The sequence below is a fragment of the Corvus hawaiiensis genome, chromosome 13 (genome assembly GCF_020740725.1).
Source record: "Corvus hawaiiensis isolate bCorHaw1 chromosome 13, bCorHaw1.pri.cur, whole genome shotgun sequence".
Classification (NCBI taxonomy): domain Eukaryota; kingdom Metazoa; phylum Chordata; class Aves; order Passeriformes; family Corvidae; genus Corvus; species Corvus hawaiiensis.
The window spans coordinates 6,544,337-6,561,221 of record NC_063225.1 but is presented as its reverse complement, the minus strand read 5'-3'; the positions used below and the strand labels follow the sequence as shown (position 1 = coordinate 6,561,221).

The following is a 16,885-nucleotide window of genomic DNA, read 5'->3' as shown; positions in this document are numbered from 1 at the left end:
CAGGGAGCAAAAACTTTTCCTGATACTAAAATACATTGATGAGGCTATGCACGCTGTATGGAAAAGACTGTGGCTGCAATTGAAGACACCCTCCCACGTCAGGAAAACCTGTCGGGGGTTTGAATTACTTTTCATGAAGTTTTATTTTTATTTTGTTACCAGCTAACCTATTTGGTGCTCGGCTGGATGATGATCGAGTCCTGAAGAAGGCAGGCGATGTGTGACTGGAAGATCAGCCACAACTGCAGGAATACAGGAAAGAGGAGATAGCAACAGTTTGAGGCTGGGTTTGCAAGAGGTGAATCACCACTTGCATAGGTGTAGATAGGCACTTGATAACCCTGCGTGCACGTGGAAATGCAGGTAGTGCCTTTGCTTGATTGCTGTGTGCGTGTCTGGGTAGTGCCCACAGTCCTGTTGACGCTCGAGTGCTGTTGCACAAGCGGTCGTTTACAGGTGCACTGGGGGAAGGGTGTGGCCCAGCAGTGAGTTGGCTTTAACGTCTTATTTTTCCTTCACTGAGCAAAAAGCTCCTCTGCTGTACCTGCTTGGGGTAGGTGAGGAGGGGGAGGGTGTTCTGTTGGGTGAAAACTGCTGTCATTGCTGTAACTAAAGATCCTTTGCTTCAGGGGATGGTTGGGGAAGAGATGCAGTAAGTCCCTGATGTACTGGCAGGTACGTCAGCAAAGTTGCCCAATAGCCTGGTATATCTGTAGTAGGATTTGGTAAGTGACCATAGCCCTCGTGTAATTTGTTTTTGTTTTTCTCAGGATGCCTAGCAGCTGGCAGTGAAGTCATCACAGTGCTAGTTGGGTGACTGGCTGCAACTCTTGATTAACGGGGAGGAGTATGCTTTGCAGAGAAAATAATGAGTAGGTCTGACTCTGGCCACCTCTAGCCCGTGTGTGAAACACATGTGAGGATGCAGGCACCTTCAGGATTTCATTTTGCTGTGTGAATGCAGAGCCAGTAGCAGGGTCAGTTAATCTCAGGTTGTATTTGATGTCAGGCTTTGAGAGCATTTGCTGTCTTATTTCAGGAATCTTTTTGCTGGTGGCAAAAGCTTGCTTCCTCCCCTGGCATGCACTTGGAGTTACATGCCCTGGACTCTTTGGATACTGGGAAAAATCTGTGCCATGTGCTATTTGATAATGTCCCTTGCTCTTCTGCTTGTAACACACTGCCTTGCTATGATCTGCCTCTTTAAAAAGGAATTTACTGCCCGTGTCTGCATTTGTGAAGGGGGAAAAAAGGGCAGCTGAATGAGAACAGTCTTTTTGTTTAGAGGGAGGGAAAAGAGAAGTTGATCTATATGAAAACAAATCTGGCAACCTGCTGAAGGGTTTGCAGGGTAAAAGATGCTCCGTGGTTGCATGCTGGCTGTTTCCAGCCATCTGCTTTGATGTAGTAAATGCAGATCTGTTGCAGCTGTAAGTGGCTTGTAAAAGCACCCTGTGCTACCTTCTGCCTTGGCAAAAAAGTGCAGGAATGGTAATACATGGAGGTGAAGTTTCCATTGTGGATTTTAATAGAATTAATAGTGTATTTTACAGGTGACAGAGGAATATGAGTATGACATTCTTCCACTAAGAGCAGTGACATACTAGCAACATTTTAAAGGGTTTCTAGACAACGCACAGCATCTCTTGTTGAGGCTTTTGTTTGAACAAGCATGTGCAAATATTGATAAGCAGCTTCCCAGCTGATACTATCACTCTTCCTTCCCCATTGCAGTTTTGGTCCTATCAGTTTTCTTTTGAGCCCTTTGATATTGAACATGTGGATTGACCATGGCACTTACCTGCTTTTTGAAATCTAAATAATACTTCTCAGCCCTGATGCTGGTATAGTGCTTTTCATCTGAGCACTTTACAAAAAATAAAGGTGAAATAAGCCTGCTAAGCTGCAATTTGGTATTGTGTTTATTGACATGAAAGGTCAATAGATTCTAAAAGAATATTTCAAACTAGATGATTTCTCCCTTAAGCTGTATAAGTGCTATGGATGGAAATCAATACTATCTGGAAGTGTTTGAGCTTATTTAGTAATAAACCCTGTTCAGAAGTCTTGGGGTAGGAGCATTCTCTTCCATATGAACAGTTCATGCTGAGTGCTCATCAAATACCTAAATTGTCTTATTTGCTGTCAGTTCATGGGTGATATCTCTGTTAAAGCTGTGCTCATAATACTTTCTTAAACCAGGCTGCAGCTGGGAGTTAACTCACATGGCACAATGCAAAAGTCACTCCAGTTGTCAACTGAACAGGTTTCACTGGAGTTATGTCATCTCTGTGTGATGGGGTGTTAATGCTGGGAGGAGCAAGCACTACTTGTGAGATACAAGTGGTTGCTAGAACAGGCTTCAGATAAATCTCTTTGAGTTTGAGTGTGAGTTTGGGAAAAGGGCTGACTTTGCTTGGGGCATCTCTTCTCCTGGATGTGGATGATTACTGCTCAGAAACTTAGCCTCACCTTCGTCCTTGAGCTTCTGGGGCAAAAGGAGGCAGGAAGGCTGTGTTTGAGTGGATCTCATGTGCTTGGAGTCAGATGATGGCTCTGGGAAAATGTGATGTGCGCTATGCAAGTCTGCAGCCTAAATGCTGAATTGTTCGAGCTGTTGTGTAACCCACCCATAATCTGAGTGCTGCGTTGCAGGTTTTTGTTGCATCATTAAACCTTCTCTTTCATTACTGGTTTAGGACCATTATACAGATCTCCTAATTCGTATAATTAAGTGCTGGGCAGCTCCAGTGGCATGTTGATTCGAGCAGTGAAGTGACTTAATGTCACGGTTGCATGGCGGGTGTTAGGCAGAGCCAGGCAGCAGCGGGTGGGGATGGAGACAGCTTTTGAAGAAAGGGGGAACCATCGCTGCTTTGTGGGTGGAGAGGTGATACCAGCCAGATTACAGACTGTACTGGCAGCTAGCTCTAAAGCCTTGGGCAAGTTGTGTCATTTTCTGTCTCTTTGTGTCCCCTCCCAGCATTTCTCGGTTTAATATGGTGGCAGAAGGATTCTTGCTGCATCCGTGGTGCTCAGCACAGAGGGACCTTGGGCTTGGCAGGAGCTGCAGTGGGAGACAAGAATATAGATTTGCTCTTTATCTTTTATACCAAGATACCTCCTTAACATGGAGGAGAAAGCCTTGTATCAATTAATGTGTCAGTGCACGTTACATGCTGGTGTTTGGTTTCAACATGTACACGTTCCCTTCTTTGTCACAAGACTTCTAGGTACAGTAAAAATTTATTTATTTATTTTATTGATTGTTTTTGTAAACTCTGTGGAAATGAAGAAAATCAATTTTGTACATGGGGAAAGTCAGATTAAACAAGTGAATTGTTCAGGCTTCATGGCTGGAGCAGGAATGCTTTGAACTAATGGCGAGTTTGATTTCTTTCTATGGTGATGGAGTTCAATTACCTTATTTAGCTCAATTTTAGATATGGGAACTGAGAAACAGGCCACATTGACTGGGACACTTTTGAACAATGGAAGCATGTGGATTGTTTCATAACCTTGATGTCATGGCCTTGCTTTGAGCAGGGTGATAGACTAGACGACCCTTCAAAGTACCTGAATTTTTCACGTGAATCTTGTTTCAAATCACTCTGCCTTCTCTCAGGGTCCATATACTGTTCTTGGGGCGACATGTCGCCTCCCCAGGAAATGTCTAGCATGTCCTGTCACAACCTGTACCCAGTATTTCTAAGAAAATAGGCCCGTTCTGTTAAGTGGGAAACTGTGGCTAAGTGGCATTTTCCTGTGCCTTTGAGGCATTGTGTTGGTAGCTCTTGATGATGGCCCTGCTGAAGTAGTCCTTCACTGTGCTTCCTCTGTTTCCTGGTCTTCTGGAGGGGTTTTTTTTGAGCTTTGCTCCATTCTAGCAAAAAGGCACAACTCACTGAGACTGTCACCTGAATGTCATGGTAGAGGAGAAGCGAAGGAGAAGAACCTGTTGCAGAATTAAAAGAGTTTTTTAAAGAAGAGTGTTTTAGAAGTGTCTGAGGACTTCAGATGTTACTGCAACTTGCTGTTGTTTGCTTTGTTTTTTAGCTAATCACTCTGATACAGGTTCTCAGTAAGAAGGAGAGTGGTGGTCTTGCCGTGGTGGTTTGGTGAAGTGCTAATCCCTTGCACAGATTTTTAAACTGTCCACAAGTTAAGTTTTAATATCTCTCACAGACAGTCGGCTGTGATGGTCTTGTGGAAACAGTTTGAAGTCCTTATCTCAATCCTGATGTGGTTTAACAAGGCTGTCTGAAAAGAAGCAGTTTCTGTTTAGGATGAACGTGGTGACAGGCTGCAGTTTAAAGAAGATCAAATTTCTGGACCAAGTCCTGCTTTTATTAGTAAAAACTAATGGGTAACAAAAATATTATTATTCTTTCCAGTTTTTCTTTTCTTCAGTTTTGAAGGCTGAGACCTTGTATACCTTTGAAGAGCACTTGTGCAGGACCATGCTCTCAGAGGTGAGGGCTTTTTCACTGCTTGCAGAGTCCCCATGGCACCTCCTGGAGAAACAGGTTGCTGTGTGTTATTGCCCAACAGGTGTTTATGACCCCAGGTTGCTGTCAAAAGGCAAGGGAGAGAACCATAAAGCATCACTGGTCTCTCTGTTCTGCTGCTTTGTTGTGATTGCTGGTAGAATTAAAAAACTCCAAACTTCTTTCAGTTCTGTGCAGATCTCCAAGTTCTAGAGAGAAAAATTGTGTCTGTCCAGGGCTAGAGTGAGCAGGGAAGTGCTCTTGGTTTGTTGCTGCCTTGCTTCCCTTTTACTCCAACATGGTACTATTTCTGTTTACGAGTTCAAGGCGACGCTGTCAAAAGAGTTTGGGTTTCAAAAGTTAACTTTGTGTATATGAAAGAATTTTTGTCTCCCACCTCTTAGTAATCAGGATTGATGGGACTGCAGTTAACATCTTAATATTATTGCTTGCTCTGCAGTGTGTACAGACATGTGAAATATGGATATGTTTTACTTTCTATTGTTTTAAAATTCTTGGCTTTTCTTCATCCAGTATGCCAAGTCAGATGCTGCTTTCTAAACAAAACCCATCATTTACTTTCAGTGGAATGTTGTGTGTGTGTCAAAATGTGATGAGCTGCAATCTACCCTCCACTCTTTATAGTACAAATGTAGCTTGATGCAATGGCTAGAGGATCATGCTGCACTTACACTTGTCCAAAGCAATGCAGATTTTAGGCAAATAATATTTTAATCTTCCATGTATATAGGATCATAGAATTGTATAGCTTGGAAAAGACCTTTAAGGTCATCAAGTCCCACCATTAGCCAGCTCTGCCAAGACCACCACTGAACCATGTCCCTAAGTGCCACTTCTACACATCTTTTAAATGTCTCCAGGAATGGTGACTCCACCAATTCCTTGGGCAGATGTTCCAGTGCTTGACCACCCTTCGGTGAAGAAATTTTTCCTCACGTGCAGTCTAAGCCTCCCCTGGCACAACTTGAAGCAGTTTCCTCTTGTCCTGTCAGCTGTTACATTGGAGAAGAGGCTGATCCCCACCCGGCCCATCGATCCAGCCTTTCCTGATCCCTCTGCTGAGCCTTCCTCCAGCAGATCAGTACTTGGTGTCATTTGCAAACTGACTGAGAGTGCCCTTGATCCCCTCGTCCAGTTAAAGGTGTTAAACAGGACTGGCCCCAGTACTGAGCCCTGGGCAACACCAGGTGGGACTGGCTGCCGACTGGATTTCTCCATTCACCGCCACGCTCTGGACCCAGCAATCCAGACAGTTTTTAACCCAGTGAGCAGCAGAATCATACACCCATCCAAGCCATGAGCAGCCAGTTTCCCCAGGAGAATGCTGTGAAACAAGGTGTCAAAGGCTTTCCTAAAGTCTCGGCAGACAACATCTGTGCCCTTTCCTTCATCTGCTAAACGGGTCACCTTGTCATAGAAGGAGATCAGGTTAGTCAAGCAGGACCTGCCTTTCCTAAGCCCAGGCTGGCTGGGTGTGATCCTCTGGTTGTCCAAGGAGTGTGTCCAGATTCCCTTCTCTAAGGAATTAGGAAACACAGTTCTGACCATGGGCCAAACTTCTGGAAAGGTCTTGTGAGCCAGTCTCTCCTGGGAGATGCGATGGAAGCAGGAAAAGGATGTCCTGTAACGAGAGTATCATGGTATATGAGTATAGGCTGTGTATTCAGAGCAAAAGATGACAGCAGCATGCAGTTGTACACCCAGCAATTTGGGAGATGAGGAGGAGAAGCAAGGTTTCCCTTGACAGCATTTGATATGAAATTGTGAGGAGGTTTTATAGCAGGCAACAGATAAAGCTCAGAAAAAACCCAGAGATTTGTTTGGGTGCTGGAGACTGGCTGTACTTGGGTGTCTTGTCTATGAAAAGGTTCCAGCTGTATCAAATAATCCCAAATAATTAGCCATCCATCTCCCAGACCATTAGTGCCCTCATCTTGATGCTGCTTTTTGAATTTGTTGAAAGCTTTGAGATGGCAATTACAACCAGATGGTGAGAGAACTTGTTGGACGTGTCAAAGCGCTCAGATGGCAGAGCAACAAAACATGAAATGCTTCTCAGAAAAATAAAATAGGTTTGGGTTCAGGGAAAAAAGGAAAAATTTGAGGAGTGGTTTCCTCTGTGCCGGGCACTGGGGAGTGTTTGGGAAAGGTGGGAGTTTGCTGGGGAGGAATCAGCAAGATAACTGGAAACTCTGAGGTCCACATGTTGGGGCTCTACCAAGCACGTTTAAGAGTCCCAACTGATTCATCCCAAATAGATTTTCAACACAGAATAATTTCATTTTTGCCTGTGTTATTCACTGCCATTCATTTAATTTAGAAATGTAACGAGAGTACCTTTTGATGTTTTACTCCTCTGCCTCTAGAGGATGTATCAGATGCAGATCACCTCTAAGCCATTGGGCTTTTTTGGAAAAAGGACTCATCTCTTACAGCAATTGCTTATATAATCCACAGGGCCAGTTAGGTTGTCTTCTTAAAATTGTAAATAGCTGTAACACTGTCCTTAATTTTTGTTTTCCTCTCTCTTCATTAAGAGTGTTTCAGTAATTCTTCAGTGGCCTGGGTAATTTCTGCTTTAGCTCTCTCAGTGTGGAGATAGCAAGACCATGAACAGTCTGCTATAAAACAATCCCATCCTAGCAAAAGAGATGGGGTTTCCCCCCTGTTTTTATTAAACCCAAGCAAGACAGGCTGTGTAAAGGCAAGTGTCAGAAGGACTCTTCTTTACATTCTAATGTGATATCATGACTATGGGCCCTTTTAGGAAGAAATTATCCAGAGGTTGTTTGAAATATTGGCAGAGCAGTGTAGAAACCAAGTTGCTTTTTATAAAGCTGTTGTATGTTATTATCTTCTTGTGATAATACTGGGTAGTTTTTTATTTGTAAAGCAGTGTGAGCTCACCCATGAAACATGATTTTTAAACCCATCTTTCTAAGAGTCAGAAAACAGGAGCTATGTCAGTGTTCATCTACACTTGGGAATGATTTCTCAGTAAAGGAGGAGGAGGAGAAATCCCCATGGGGAAATCCTTCTGAAATGGGTGTGCTTAGGCATGCGGGAGTTGTCCTGTAACAGTTTCATGGCAAGCAGGAATCAGGTCTTTGGGGTATTAGTACTTCAGTGTGGACGACCTTACTCATTGTGCAGGCTCCTTACATACAGAATTAAAGCATATCTCCAGGACTTTTTAATGTTACTTGCCTCTTCGTCTAGCAATCTAAAAATTCCCACAGAATAAAACCAGACAAAAAACTGTGAGGAAGAATTTTATGATCCATGTTAGTTTTTCATTGCTAGGCCAGTTTATTTTCTCCAGTTGCTAATACTTTCCAGGTCCTGAGCATCCAAGTGAGCTTTCCATACACACACCCTCATTCCTTAGTGGATATGAGGAAAAACCTGCAGTGATTCACAGCATACTCTCTATCTACCCTAGCAGTGTTAGCCATACCTACGGTCCTTGTTGGTTCAAAGGGATAGCAGCAAACCCTGCTTTCTCTGCCAAAATATACAAATAAGGTATTAAAAGCCAAGTTACCAGTGTCTCATAAATGAATGAAACTGTATTGTTGTTGTATGTGCCTTGCAAAGAGCTGTTCCTTGGAGATCAACACAGGATGGCAAATAGCTAATCATTGCTTTATCAAACAGTAACCATCTTGTAAATTGAGGTCCTGAAAGTAATGCTACAAAAATGCCAGAGGAAAGTTCCAGTCTGCTTGTTTGTGACTGCGAGGGTGGTTTTTACTGGTTAATGAATCCAGAGAGTGTTTGTGTGCTCTTAACTGGGGTTTAAGACTTCAGGTAATTCCACTTTCAGCTCCAGCAGTTTGGCATAAGAGTGTAATTCAGAAATGTGTGACATGGCAATGAAGGAATTCATACACAATCCTGATACTTTAAGAGGAATAAGAGGATGAAATTTTTTCTGTTTTTCCAGTTTGGTCTAAGTATATATATTTGTAGTAAAACACAGTACCTTGTAGTACCATGCAAATACTCTGCCCATTTCTCATCAGAATGGATAAAAGAGACTTTTAGCTGTTAATCTGAAGAAAAAACATTGTGTAAAATTGACATTGAGATGTTCAGGTGATGCTGTTCTTGTGTAGATGGAGCGAGATTTGTTGTGCAGTGCCTCACCTTCCAGTGCAGTACGTTCTCCAGCTAATTCACATAGTACAATTGTTTTCCCAGCTGGTAACTCGTTTTGCCATTGTTACTTCTGTGCTTGTAATTGCACTTTGAGGTCTGCAGGTTGGCTCAGGCTATGAGATTCCCAGATTATGGATGTTTTCCCAACAGGGAGAGTGCAGGGGCAGAGTCTCTCTCTGGTAGAACAAGAGGAGGCAGTTGGTTGTCGCACTTGTGTTCTGTGGTGTGTGTGTAGCCACAACCTTTCCTGGTGTGGTCACCAAATGATGGCCTGAGATACCTTGATAACTTTGATTTAGCTAATAAAATCTCCCACACAGCATTTAATAAACTATAGCCCAACCTTGGCTTTTTCACCTTTCAACATTTGATTCACTTTAGCTCCTCTTTCCAGGTGTGCTTTGGAGACTATCCCTATAGATGAATCTGCTGAGCAGATTTTGCCCCAGAGCAGGAAGTCAGCCTGTGGAAAAGTGCAGGCAATGCAGAAGGGTTTGGCAGAGACATCCTGGTAGATTTGGGCTTCGTCTGCTGGTCACCATCTGCCATCATCTACCTTTGTTCCTGTTAAAACACCTTGGTGGGAGGGAGTCCACAAAGAGTTCAATGAAGTCTCTCTGAGAGGGGCTGTGTTGATGGATGCAAAGGACTTAAGGCCAGCTTAGTTGTTTGGAATATGGTGCTGGACAGCAGATCAGCTTTGGGGATAAACCAAATAGCAGGACAGCAGTAAATACAACTCCTCAGCGCAGTTATTCTTAGGTGGTGCCAGATGCCCGTGTGTGTCTATAAATAGCCCTGTCCATAATGTGGCCATCGTCCTGTGTGTGCTCCTGGAACCACATGGGACTGCTGCGGGAAGCAAGGGAGAGGATGGTTTCCATCCCCCTTGGTGAAGGTGTAGCAGTGCCAGTTTGGGTGTTAGGACTGCTCTCAGCCATGCTGACCCTTGCACCTGGTGACTCCTTCTTCTTCTTCCTTCTTCCAGGAGCTGAGTGTCGTGACCTGCCCTACTACTCCCTGCTTGGTGTGGGAACGACCTGAAGAACATCTTGGAGCCACCTCTACTGCTTCATGCAGTTAAAGTAAGGTTAAATGTTCTGGCAGCTCTTTCAGGTATACATGAAGATTGAGGTGAGGGGTTTTGGAGAATGGGTTTGCCCATTGTCAAGCTGATTGTCAGCCTTAGCCTTGACAGGAGGAGGGGATGCTGATAGCAAAGCAAATACAGTGATATAAATAAATTCAGCAAGTTATTTTGCCGTAAAATACAGTCTCTTTGTGGTGGAAGTAGAAAAGGGGTATGTGGTGTTGCCTCCTGTATCAACCACATGCCATGGTATAAAATAGCACTTAACACTTAAAACATCAGCTGTTTTCCCCTAATATTTTAAGATACAGCTTTCATGTCCCTGGGGCAAGCATATGGTTACAGCCCCAGGATTTCCACAGGAGCTGGCCGGGATCAGAGCTGAGGTGCCTCCCGGTCACCACAACGGCTGTCGGTCTGTCTGCCCCGGAGCAGTCATGTTGCTGAGGCTTCTGGGTTTGTTTTTCAGCTAACACCAGTTTCTTGGTGTGGTGAACCAGATCACAGGATGGATCTGACCTAAAAGCGAGTACATGGTTATTGCAATACTGACAGGAGCTGTTTTGACTCACGGAGTTACACCCTTTCTCTCCAAAAAGGCTCGAGTGTGTAAAAACTGTTAGCCTGAAGCAAAGAAACTGCCAGAGTCTTGCCTGGAAATGGGTGCTTGCCATGTGTGAGCTCTGTCAAGGGAGGGAGGGAGGGAAACCACGGCAAGCTGCCTCTTTTCTCTTCCCACTGTCCCTAACCTGTTTACCTTCTGCAGTGCCTCATATTTTCCATGGTTTTGCCTACAAGACCAGGACTTTAACAAGACTGAGTCCAAATCATTTGGTGTTACTGAGCTGTGGCAACAGCTGGGTGGATTAATCATAAACTGTTGTTACTTGTAGAGAGACAAGTATGGTATTGTAATTTATTTGGGTTTTCCTTTTTTCAGTGTAGTTGAGTAGGGGAATTATACCTATTTTCAGACCTTGAGAAAGAAATGAAGTCCTTTCCTTGGCAAGATTATGAATGGAACCTGCTTTATCAGGAATGAGTAAGCGGCTTGCTGAGAGCTGGCCTCCAAGTTCATCGTATTTAAAGGAGGAATGCACGACACCAGCTGCACAGATGCAGTATGTGGCTTGATTTGTCATAGTGTTTCTTAACTTTCTGCTAATTTTGGGAGCATGGTGAGTTGCAGCAAGCAGTGCTTACTGCTGAGGAACATGCCAGACCCTTTCTGGGGTGACCAAGGGGGATGACTTTTTGCACACAGCCACAGCACCGAAATTTCTGGGGCGGTCTAGCACAGGCAGCAAGAGCTTCTCACCTGAAGACCTGCCTGGGAACCAGCCTTTGCCTCACATCTGATTTCTGGGTGTGCCTCCTCTGAAGGATCTGGGAAAAAAAAAAGGGCTAATTTGGAATTCAGGAGCAGCATTCTCATACCCTTTCCTTTTTCTGCCTGCTGGTCTAGTATTTCCATAATTGTGCTTATAGTGGCAACCATTTCATTCATAAAGTGGTTACTACTTAATGAACTTCATGTTAATGAGCTCTGTAACATTTAAAACAGCTGCATAACTTGAAAAAAAGAAAAAAGCCATCAGCAATGAAGGGACGGATTTCCACTCCCCGAGCTTAATCCTGTGTTATAACATAATTGTGGAGAGTTGCCTGGCTGGGAACAGCTGCACAGCGTGGGCTCTCGCTTCTGCAGAGCTCCTTGTCCCCGAGCTGGGGTAATAAATGATTTACTGGGGAGGCTGGGACCTGTGAGCACTTAACCCATTCTATTCCTGAGGGACCAGCCTGAAAGGCCACTTTGTAAAGGCAGTGGAAAGAAACAATTTCGGGCGTCTGCAAAATCTGGGGTTTTGCATATGAGCGAGCTGCAGAAAGGCTCAGGTGCAAAAGGTGCGGTAGTGGAACTGGGCACAAACTGTGCTTACTTGGATTTTCACTATTTGATGCTTTAATTTATTTAAAAATGGGGCTTGAATACATGTTCTCTCTTTTCTGGGCTAGGGATGTAATACTTTCTGTTGCTTGGGGTTTTACTTCCTCTGGGATATTCCCTGGATGCAGTGCAAATACAGTGTCCTGGGAACAGAGCTCTTGTTTTTCTCGCTGGGAATACCACACCAAGTGACTCCATCGTTGCAATTGCTGCGTGAATGATGTACATTTTTTGAGCCTGTTGTGCCTCAGAAAGGATGTTTCAGCAAAATGAGCATGTTCTCTCTCTCACTGCCTAAAGTATATGTTTAGAGAAGAACATTTTTCCCATAATTTTTTGAGTTGAAAGAAGAGGAGCAATTACGAAGAAACAATTTGTAATTTTGCAGTGTGAGATGTGGTCAGGCTGTGCCACAGAGAGTGAGGTTAGCACAGGTACTCGTGTAGGAAACCTAAGTGTACTAGTTTGAAAACAAACCAGTGGGAGATTGCAAGTCAGAGTTATAATTTAATAGGAAAATTAAAATAAATGTAATAGTGCAAGAACAGTGACAGAGTCAGGATACAACCTGACACCCTGTTAGTCAGGGTGGTGGTAGCAGTCCAGATGAAGCGGTCCTGTTGAAGGGTCTGGTCTTCACCTGAAGGTCCAGTGGTAGCTCTTGTCCTCTGGTAATCCAGTAAGGGCTGCTTGTGCTGTTCCAAACCCCAGATTGGATCCAGATGGGAACACTTGGCTCCTCCCCCTGGGTGGAGCATCTGACAATGGGCTGATGTAATTCTATGAGTCACGTGGTGGGTCCTTGATTGCCCACAGAGATAACACCTGGAGGGAGTTATCAAGGATGAGTCATGGGAGGAGATAACGAGCAGTGCTCCACCCACTTTAACAGCTTGTGAAGATGATAAGAGAATGCATACTGTTGGTTGCATCTTGCATTGTAACCTCGGTCAATAAGTTTCTGATGAAATTTTCCTCTTCTGGAGTAAAGTGTGAGTGAGCCTTTTCCTGAGTAAGTCTGTGGTGCCTGGGGCCACAGTGGCAGCATTTGCAAAACAGAGGCTAAATGGAAAAGTGATTCTGATGTATTCTTCAGAGAAGAAAAGCACATTACAATGTTGGGCACTGAAGCTACTTAGACCAAAATGCGAGTGGAAACATATCTTGCATCTTGGTCTTGATGCCATTTTTTTCCAACCTCTGGCTAGAACTCTCTGTTCAATTAAGGTTGGTGCATGCCTTTTTTTAAAATATGCAGTGGGTTTGTAAATGGTAGGAAATATTTAATATTTTAATATCTGTGCATGTTGCTTTGGGTGTCTTGGGTTGTTTTCTACTGCAAGCCTGTGTTTTTGGGAATCCAGTACAAGTGCTGTGGTTTGGGAAGCACAGAGAGAAGCAGGGTCTTAACTGCTCAGCTCCAGGGCTTGGGGATGTTGTTTCTTTTACTGAAACCATCATTACTCTGCATTAGTCCGGGTTTTCCTGAGAATCCATTCCGTACTCCGGGGAAAATCCAGTCCGGGTTTTCCTTAGAATCCATTCAGTACTCCGGGAAAAATCCAGTCCGGGTTTTTCTTGGAATCCATTCCGTACTCCGAAAAAAATCCAGTCCGGGTTGTCTCAAGAATCCATTCCGTATTCCCGGGAAATGCCAGTCCGGGTTTTCTCCGGAATCCATTCCGTATTCCGGGGAAATGCCAGTCCGGGTTTTCCTTAGAATCCATTCAGTACTCCGGGAAAAATCCAGTCCGGGTTTTCCTTAGAATCCATTCAGTACTCCGGGAAAAATCCAGTCCGGGTTTTTCTTGGAATCCATTCCGTACTCCGAAAAAAATCCAGTCCGGGTTGTCCCAAGAATCCATTCCGTATTCCCGGGAAATGCCAGTCCGGGTTTTCTCCGGAATCCATTCCGTATTCCGGGGAAATGCCAGTCCGGGTTTTCCTTAGAATCCATTCAGTACTCCGGGAAAAATCCAGTCCGGGTTTTCCATAGAATCCATTCAGTACTCTGGGAAAAATTCACTCCGGGTTTTCCTTAGAATCCATTCAGTACTCCGGGAAAAATCCAGTCCGGGTTTTCTCCGGAATCCATTCCGTACTCCGAAAAAAATGCAGTCTGGGTTTTCCATAGAATCCATTCCGTACTCCGGGGAAAGGCCAGTCCGGGTTTTCTCCAGAATCCATTCCGTACTCCGGGGAAATGCCAGTCCGGGTTTTCTCCGGAATCCATTCCGTACTCCGGGGAAATGCCAGTCCGGGTTTTCTCCGGAATCCATTCCGTACTCCGGGGAAATGCCAGTCCGGGTTTTCTCCGGAATCCATTCCGTACTCCGGGGAAAGGCCAGTGCGGGTTTTGCCCCGTGCCGCATTGTGTGCTGCCACGAGGCTTCCCGTGCCGGGCGGGAGCTGGGCAGGGGAGGGGGATTTGTATTTACCTGTTCTTGTGCGTTTGGCTGTCTGGGCAGTTCATGTGCAGTCCAGGTCTCACAGGAGGGCCAGTTGTTCTCACTGCCTTCTGTATCTGATACAGCGAGTTCTTCCTGCCCAAAAATGTAGGAATGGCTCTCCAGGGCTCAGAGCAGCCATTGGCTTGGAAACTGTGCTCCTCCAATAATAGCAGAAAACAAAGTTTAGCCTCTTGTCTCTTGTTTTGTTGTTTGTTTTTTTTTTTTCCTCCTCATTTTTAAACTTGAAGTAGTCCAACTTACTGACTATATTAGGGTCCCTATGAATCTTGGTTTGGTTATGACCAGTATGATCTGCCTTTTGTTTTTCCTCTTCTTACTGGATTAAAGGTTTTTAAATTTTTTCAGAGGCTGCTCCCTGCCTGGCCATTGGTTGGAGAAATCCACTTGTCTAGAAACCTAAATTAGTCCTTTGCTGATGCAGAGTAGTCATTCAGGCTTATCTGTCACTCAGATTTTCTCCTATGTTTTTGCCAAAGAACTTCCTAACAAGATGAAATAAAATATCTTCCAAACCTGCCTGGCTCCTTGCAAACTAAGTTTGCATCCTAGAAAAATTGGAATGACATGTGCATTATGAACCAAGGAATCACTTTAAGTGACTGATGTAAGGGCCATCTAGTAAGATAAGAGGGGGGAAAAATCTTCCTGCAGGAAGTATTCCTATGATTTTTTGACAAGACCAAGTGTTCAGCAGTGTCGCCTTATTTCGCTGCTGCTGTGCACTTCTCTTCCCAAAAAAACCCCAACAAAAACTGTCATGGGTTTGAATTCACAGGGAATTGGTCTATTGCAATGAGAAATCCTAAAAATCTGTGTGTGAAGTGAGCTTAAAAGGTTGGGGTTTTTTTCAAGGATGGTTTGATTTCCATAAGATACAATAAATGCTCTTGTCAGGGTAATGTTTTTGTGCTCCTGTTCAGGACACCCAGGTTTAGAACAGGAGAGAGAGGCTCAGGTAGGTCATGAGGGTGATTGGCAGGGTTTGTGCATTTTTTGGTTTTGCTTCTATTTTCTCTTTTCTTTTTGAACTCTCAGCAGGACTGGCATTGCCAGGAGCATGTTGTGTAGGGCACAAGTGAGGATTATTTGTAGAGCTCTTCTTGGAGCTCACCTGGCCAAATGGCAGCTAGTGCTACTAATCCTCTCTTTTTTTGAGTAAGTCAGTCTTTGTAAGAGCTGAAAATACAGTGAAAACTATCAGGCATAACCATTTTGAGGTGTTCTTTTGCAAAGGGGAATCTCAAGGCTGAAAATAGGTATGAATTGGATTAGATTTAAAATGCTTGAAAAATACTTGTCAGTCCACTGGCTGCCTCAGAGGACCTTTTGCAGAGGGGCTGTTTTGATGCACAAGCTTGGCAGGTCGCTCTGGTATTTTAAAGCAACTGGCACAAAAACGTTTTGTAAAATAAGGAGAGCATGTGAGGGAGCAAGGATAGCTGGAATCAGCTAAGAGAATTTAGGCTGTGGTTTAATTTCTGTCTCACTCAAGGCAAACTGTGGGATTTGGAAAGGAAAAAAGTATGAACAGGATCCTGCGTTTTTTGTGTGAAAAGCAGAGTGGTATTTCATCTATTTTAAAAAGGGCTTGAAGTATTTGCAGAGCATTACCAGTTCTGCAGACATGAGTAACAGCAGAAATTCCATTTTTAATTGTTTTGCATTCCTTCATCTTAGGATCTTGGATCTCTTAATACACACATTAAATGAAAACTTAGAGCTTTTGTTTAGAGTGAATATTTTCTGCTGGAATGGAAGAACTAATGCGAGAGAAATTCTGGTTCAACTGATTCAAAGCTCAGTATAAGAAACTTTCACCAGGTTATAGAGAAATTCCAGGGACAGACCTGAAAGAGGAAAGATTCTTGACTAAAACGGCTTTTGCAGAATGACTAATGGTAGATTTTGATTATGAAAAATGCTAGTGCAGAACCATGAGCATCATATATTCTGGCAGTTTTTCCTTCAGAGCCATTTTGATTGTTTTCGGTATAGTTTTGAAATGTTTTCTTTAACAAATAACCCAGCAAAAGGGGTAAAAAATGACACCAAATTACCTTGGACAAGGTAGTAGTTGGATTTCTTGAGCAGCAGAGAGAAGTACAAATGTTTGTAAATGATTTTTCATGGGGGGAGTGGGGAATTGGTGCAAGGATTTCAATTAAGGATTGATAATTGTTATAAAAAGCAGATATGAAGTGAGGATTGCTAGGAGGAAAGATGAACTGAGATGGACACAAAGGGGAAGAGAAAAAGTGATTATTGAAAAAAGGAATATGTGGGTGCTAAAGCAACTTAAAAAGAAGTACCTAAAATTTTATGAAAAATAACTTAAACTTGCTTTTTCTTTTTTTTTTTTTCAGTGTTCTGAGGTCATGAAACTTAATCCACAGCAAGCTCCGTTGTATGTGAGTACAAATTGAAACACTTTTTTGCCTCTCCTACTATTCACACAAAACACTTCCCATCAGCTTTTTGGAGATGCTGCTACTTTTCTCCTTGCTCCCTAAGGAGTTTATTTGTATTAATTCAATTGCAAATGCTCAGTGGTAGTGCTCTCAGGTAAGTCACACAGCTCCTCTGGCTTTCCAGCAGACTGTTTTAAGTGAGTTTTGAGGCACATAAAGCTGTCTCTGTGCAGGTATCCCTCACTTTTATTTTTCCTCCCCAAAGCGTGCTGGAGTGCGTGGCTGTGCTCGTGTGACTT

The 16,885-nt window shown here is 43.6% G+C and overlaps 1 protein-coding gene across 8 annotated transcripts in view; it reads left to right on the top strand.

The window, feature by feature from the left end:
• The window catches only part of AKAP13 (A-kinase anchoring protein 13), a 206,158-nt gene that overhangs the window by 38,578 nt on the left and 150,695 nt on the right, over nucleotides 1-16,885 (top strand). For all 8 annotated transcript variants that reach the window (XM_048317388.1, XM_048317383.1, XM_048317386.1 and 5 more), the window contains 2 exons: nucleotides 9,658-9,754; nucleotides 16,542-16,586. In XM_048317388.1, coding sequence (XP_048173345.1) covers nucleotides 16,554-16,586 — 33 coding nt within the window. In that variant the 5' untranslated portion in view covers nucleotides 9,658-9,754; nucleotides 16,542-16,553. The remainder of the gene's footprint in view (nucleotides 1-9,657; nucleotides 9,755-16,541; nucleotides 16,587-16,885) is intronic.